General features: G+C 68.6%; 1 protein-coding gene across 1 annotated transcript in view; it reads right to left on the reverse strand.

The window, feature by feature from the left end:
- Positions 1-4,171, reverse strand: part of LOC120764674 (cuticle collagen 1-like) — a 5,027-nt gene extending 856 nt beyond the window's left edge. The window contains exons 1-6 of the mRNA XM_040088668.1: positions 4,060-4,171; positions 3,143-3,254; positions 2,530-2,567; positions 2,331-2,369; positions 1,953-1,991; positions 1,181-1,224 (exon numbers count right to left, since the gene is read on the reverse strand). Of these exons, the coding sequence (XP_039944602.1) occupies positions 1,181-1,224; positions 1,953-1,991; positions 2,331-2,369; positions 2,530-2,567; positions 3,143-3,254; positions 4,060-4,171 (384 nt within the window). The remainder of the gene's footprint in view (positions 1-1,180; positions 1,225-1,952; positions 1,992-2,330; positions 2,370-2,529; positions 2,568-3,142; positions 3,255-4,059) is intronic.
- Positions 4,172-6,263: the final 2,092 nt, after the last annotated feature.

Raw genomic sequence — 6,263 nt, forward strand, 5'->3', positions numbered from 1 at the left:
ATTGGGATCTCCCCCAAATTCCACCCATCCATGACCCTAAATCCGTCCCACAGCACCCCAAAACCTTCTGGGATCCCCCCCAAATTCCATCCCCTGACCCTAAATCCCTCCCACAGCACCCTGATCCTTCCTGGGACCCCCCAGCACCCCAAAACCTCCTGGGATCTCCCCCAAATTCCTGACCCCAAATCCCCCCACAGCACCCCAAAACCTTCTGGGATCTCCCCAAATTCCATCCCCTGACCCTAAACCCCCCCCCACAGCACCCCGATCCTCCCCGGGACCACCCAGCACCCCAAAACCTCCTGGGATCTCCCCCAAATTCCTGACCCTAAATCCCCCCCACAGCGCCCCAAAACCCATTGGGATCTCCCCCAAATTCCTGACCCCAAATCCCCCCTCAGCACCCCAAAACCTCCTGGGATCTCCCCCAAATTCCTGACCCTAAATCCCCCCCACAGCACCCCAAAACCTCCTGGGATCTCCCCCAAATTCCTGACCCTAAATCCCTCCCACAGCACCCCGAAACCTCCTGGGATCTCCCCCAAAATTCTTCCCATGATCCTAAATACCCCCCCAGAGCACCCCAAAACCCATTGGGATCTCCCCCAAATTCCATCCCATGACCCTAAATCCCTCCCACAGCACCCCAAAACCTCCTGGGATCCACCCCAAATTCCTGACCCCAAATCCCTCCCACAGCACCCCAAAACCCATTGGGATCTCCCCCAAATTCCCCTCCTGACCCTAAATCCCCCCACAGCACCCCAAAACCTCCTGGGATCTCCCCCAAATTCCTGACCCCAAATCCCCCCACGGCACCCCGATCCTCCCCGGGACCCCCCAGCACCCCAAAACCCATTGGGATCTCCCCCAAATTCCTGACCTTAAATCCCCTCCCCACAGCACCCCAAAACCTCCTGGGATCTCCCCCAAATTCCTCCCATGATCCTAACCCCCCCCCACAGCACCCCGATCGTCCCCGGGACCCCCCAGCACCCCAAAACCCATTGGGATCTCCCCCAAATTCCTGACCCCAAACCCCCCCCCACGGCCCCCCGATCCTCCCCGGGACCCCCCAGCACCCCAAAACCTCCTGGGATCTCCCCCAAATTCCTGACCCCAAATCCCTCCCACAGCACCCCAAAACCTCCTGGGATCCCCCCCAAACCCCCCGTACCTGGGCAGCGTGCTCCGCTGGGGGGCGCTGTCCAGCGAGGAGCCCTGGAGGGTCCCGGGGGGGCCCCAAAAACGGGGGGGGGTAAAGGGGGGGCGGGGGAGGGCCCAAACACAGGGGGGGAGTTAGGGGGTGTCCCCAAAATCGGGGGGAGAGGGGAGGGTGTTGGGGGGGGGGTCCCCAAAACAGGGAGGGGTCATGAGGGGGGTCAGGGAGACCCCAAAACATGGGGAGGGTCGGGAGGGGGTCAGGGAGGGGTCAGGGAGGGCTAAGGGGGGGTCGGGGGGTCCCCAACCCCTGGGGAGGGGTTTGGGGGTCCCGGGGAGGGGGGGGGTGAGCGGTGTTTAGGGGGTCCCGGGGAAATTTGGGGGTCCCGGGGGGTGGGCGGTGTTTAGGGGGTCCCGGGGGAATTTGGGGGTCCCGGGGGGGGGGTGGGCGGTGTTTAGGGGGTCCCGGGGGAATTTGGGGGTCCCGGGGGGGGGGGTGGGCGGTGTTTAGGGGGTCCCGGGAGGAGTTTGGGGGTCCCGGGAGGGGTTTGGGGGTCCCGGGGGGTCTCGGGGGTCCCGGGGGGTCCCGGGAGGGGTTTGGGGGGTCCCGGGAGGGGTTTGGGGGTCCCGGGGGGTCTCGGGGGTCCCGGGGGGTCCCGGGAGGAGTTTGGGGGTCCCGGGAGGGGTTTGGGGGTCCCGGGGGGTCTCGGGGGTCCCGGGGGGTCCCGGGAGGAGTTTGGGGGTCCCGGGAGGAGTTTGGGGGTCCCGGGGGGTCCCGGGGGTCTCACCACGCGCTCGCTGCGCCGCACCGGGGCCGTGTTCCGCCTCTGGGGGGGCACAGCGCGGTCGGGGGGGGGGGTCCGAGCACCGGGGAGGGGGGTTTGGGGGTCCCCGGGGGGATTTGGGGGGGGTTCAGGGAGGATATCGGGGGTGCTGGGTGCTGAGGGTTGGGGGTCCCGAGGGGGGATCCCGCCTCCTGCTCGGGGGGGTTTGGGGGGGGGCTTCACCCCTTCCCTGGGGTCCCTGATCCCGCCCGCGGAGTTCGGGGGTCCCGGGGGGAGTTCGGGGGGGTTCGGGTGGTGCCCGAGGGGTTTGGGGGTCCCGAGGGGGGGGTTGGGGGTCCCGAGGGGGGGGGTTGAGGGGTCCCGCCCCCCCCCCCCACTCACCAGCTCGGGCGGGGGCAGAGGTTGGCACGGTGACGTCACCTGGAGGAGGACACGGGGGTCACCCCAAAGGAGCCCCCAGCCCCAAATGAGCCCCCAGCCCCAAAGGAGCCCCCCCCCCCCGCGGGGCGCCCCCCCAAAGGAGCCCCCAGCCCCAAATGAGCCCCCCCCCCCCGCGGGGCGCCCCCCGCCCCTCTCGCACCTTGCTCTCGCATCTCTTGTGGGCGGCGACTTTGCAAACTGGGGGGGACAACGGCGACATCAGCACCCCCCGGGGACCCCCCGGGACCCTCCCAGTATCCTCCCAGTATCCCCAGTAACCGCTCAGCGCCTCCAGTGAGCACTCCAGTAAAACCAGTGGCCCCCCCAGTGCCCCCCCAGTGCCCCACCAGTTCACTCCCAGTGCGCCCAATGCCCTCCCAGTGCCCCCCAGTGCCCCCCCAGTGCCCCCCAGTGCCCCCAGTGACCAAGTGAGCCCCTAACGCTCCCAGTGCCCTCCCAGTGCCCTCCCAGTGCCCTCCCAGTGCCCCCAGTAACTGCCCAATGCCCCCCCAGTGCCCCACCAGTGCCCCCCCAGTGCCCTCCCGATGCCCTCCCAGTGCCCCCAGTGCCCCCCCAGAAACCTTCCAGTCCCGATCCCTGCCCCCAGCAGCCCCCTACACCCTACACCCCCCTCCAGCCCCCCGGGGGGTCCCTGGGGTGTCCCTGGGGTGCCCCCAGGCTGTCCCGGGGGTGTCCCAGGGGTGTCCCGGGGGTGTCCCGGGGGTGTCCTTGGGGTGTCCCCAGGCTGTCCCGGGGGGTCCCGGGGGTGTCACCTCTGCACACGAGCCCGTGGGGTCCCAGGGGCGCCCCGCAGCCCCCACAGGGCGCCCCCCGGCGCAGGCTCCGCTCGCGGAACGTGTGTGGGGCGGGTGGGGGCGGCCGCGGCTGTGGGGACACGGGGAGGGGTCACCGCACGATCCCCCCCCCCCCGTGTCACCCTCCGTGTCCCTTCAGTGACCCCCCCGTGTCCCCTCGGTGACCCCTGTCCCACGCGGGTCCCAGCGTGTCACCTCCGTGTCCACTCGTGTCACCTCCGTGTCCACTCGTGTCACCCCCCCGTGTCCCCCCTTTGTCCCCCCTCCTTTGTCCCCCCCGTGCCCTCCGTGACTTCTCACCGACCCCCCCCGTGTCCCCTCCATGACGCCACTCGTGTCCCCGCGCGTGTCCCTCTCTCACGTCCCCCTCTTGTCCCCCCCTCCGGCTCCCACTCGTGTCCCCTCACCTCGTCCCCGCGTCACCTCCCTGTGTCCCCCCCCCACCCCAGCGCCGCCCCCGTGTCGCTCGTGTCCCACCCGCGTCCCCCCTCGCGTCGTCCCGCGTGTCCCCCCCCGCGTGTCCCCCCCTGGCCGCCGGCCACGGACACCGCGTCCCGCAGGAAGCGGCGCAGGGACAGCGCAGGAAATTCCCCCCGCGCCCCCCCCGCGCCCCCCCGCCGTTCCCACGGAGGGGGAGGGGCGTGGGAGCGCGCGCGGGGTGGGGGGGGGCTGGGAAAAAAAAGGGGGGGGAAAAGCGGGGAAAATGAGGGAAAAGGGAAAAGGGAGCGAGGGGCGAGCGTGGGAAAACACGGGGGGGGCCTCAGGCGCAGCGTCACGCGTGGGGAGGGGGCGAAGGGAGGGGATCCCGGGGCGGGGGGGTTCCTGGGGAGGGTGGGGGGGGGTGGTCCCGCCGCTTCTCCCCCCCCGTTCCCCACCCCACGCGAGACCCCCGCGCACACGGGGACCCGGCCCCGCTCCTACCGCGTCGGGGCCATCGCGGCGGCCGAGAGCGCGCAGCAGCGTCCCCACGGCCCCGGGGGGCTTCATGGGGGTCTCGGGGAGGCTCCCGGGGGGCGGCTCGGGGGGGGCGGCTCGGGGGTCCCGGGGGGCGGCTCGGGGGTCCCGGGGGGCGGCTCCGGGAGCCCGCTGGGTCCCGCCGGAGGCTCCGCGGCCGAAGGAGAGCGGGGAGGAGCCGGAGCCGTTTCCGCGAGTCCGGAGCCTCTTCCCGTGCCGGGGTGGGGGGGACACGGACACGGGGGGGGACACGGGGGGGACGACACGGGAACGACACGTGTGGCCGCGGGGAGGGGACAGCGGCAGGAGCGCGGGGGGGACGCGGGGGATCCCACGGGGGACAAGGATTTTGGGGGGTGTCACCTCCCCGTGTGCTGACGCTGCCTCAGTTTCCCCCCCTCGCGGGATCCCCCCGAAATTCCTCCCGAGCCTCCCCTGGGACCTTCCCGGCGCTGCTCCCGCCCCCTCCTCATCCTCATCCTCATCCTCATCCTCATCCTCGCACCGCCCCCCTCCCGTTAAGCCGGGACCCCCAAGCTCGGGGCAGGGGGTGTAGGGACCCCACAGATCCCCGGGATGGGCGCCCAGGGGACCCCAAATCCCTCCCCGGGGGAGCTCGTTTGAAGGGGAGGAACCGGGGGTGAGGCGGAATTTGGGGGTTTTGGGGGGCGTTGGGGGTTATTGAAGTGGGGGCGGTTTTGGGGTGCAGGGAGGGTTTTGGGGTGCAGGGAGGGTTTTGGGGTGCAGGGCTGCTTTCGGGTGTGGGTTGGGGTGCAGGGAGGGAACTGGGCTTCAGGAAGGGAATGGGGGATTTTTTTGGGGGGGCGCAGGAAGAGGATTTGGCTCTGAGGGTTTTGGGGGCGCACAGAGGCGATCGGGAGCCCGATCGGGGCCCCCCCCCCCTTCTCCCGGCCCCGGGGGTCCTCTCCCCCCATCGCGGCCGGGACAGACCCCGCTTTGTGGGGCCGGAGCCGCCGCGGGGGGGGCGCATTCCAGCGGTGGGGGAGGCGCGTTCCAGCATTCCAGCGGTTGGGAAGAGCCGGGAAAAGAGGAAGGGCCGGCGGGGCCAGCCCGGGGCTCGGCGCCCTGCCCTCGCCCCCGGTTAATTACCGTTAATCACCGTTAATCACCGCGGGCGGCGGGGGAGGGATGGAAGGAAAGCAAAGGAAGGAAGGATCGGGGTGAAAAGCGAAGGAGGAGCCATGAAAAAGGAGGAGGAAGAGGATGAAGGATTTGGGGATGAGGAGGAAAGCGAAGGAGAAGGAAGAGCGGGAGGAAGGCCAGAGGGGAGGAGGAAGAGGAAGGAAGAAAGAGGGAGAAGAACGAGGTAGAAGGAGGAAGGTGAAAGGGAAGCAGGAGATGGAATGATGGAGCGAGGAGGAAGAAACAGGGAAGTGGGAGAGGAAGAGGAGGGAGGATGGAGGAAGAAAAGCAGGAAGAAGGGATGAAGAAGGATGAGGAAAGAGGAGGAAGTGGGACAAGGAAGGATGGAATGAAGAAGGAGGACACAAGAAGGAAAGAGAAGCCCCGAGCGAGGGAGGCCAATGTCAGGAATTCCCCCTGGGAACTGCCCCCGTTCCCCTCGAGCGCGGGAGAAGGGCAGAAGGATCCGGGGCCTTTCTGGATCTGTTCAAGCTCATTTTATTGGAGAAAACAAAGCACCCCCCAACCTGGGGGAGAACCCCGAAACTCCCCCGGGACCCCCCCCAAAACCTCTGGGACCCAGGTTTTCTTTTTCTTTTTTTACACATTTTTACAGCCCGCCCCGAATCCCCAAAATCTCGGGACTACCTTGAGGTTCCGGGGTGGAAATCCGCGTTCCCCTGCGTAAAGGGCTGGGTTTGCATCCCCAAAACTGGGTGGGGGGATCGGGGGGACACCTGTGAGCGGGAGGATGATGAAGGTGTCCGGGGGAAATCGACATTCCAGAGGTGTGGAAAACGGGGGGCGGGGGGATCCCAAAGCCCGGAGGATTTTGGGGGGGACTGGATGCGACCCCATCCCTGGTTTGGAGGGGGGTGGGAGGAAGGCCAGCTGCTCCTCACCCCTCATTCCATGGAAAACACAGAGCGGGGAGCTGCTTTTCCTTCGGGAAAACTCTTGGAATTACCCCTCCTGCCCCCCA

Source organism: Hirundo rustica, chromosome 35 (assembly GCF_015227805.2).
Source record: "Hirundo rustica isolate bHirRus1 chromosome 35, bHirRus1.pri.v3, whole genome shotgun sequence".
Lineage (NCBI taxonomy): Eukaryota > Metazoa > Chordata > Aves > Passeriformes > Hirundinidae > Hirundo > Hirundo rustica.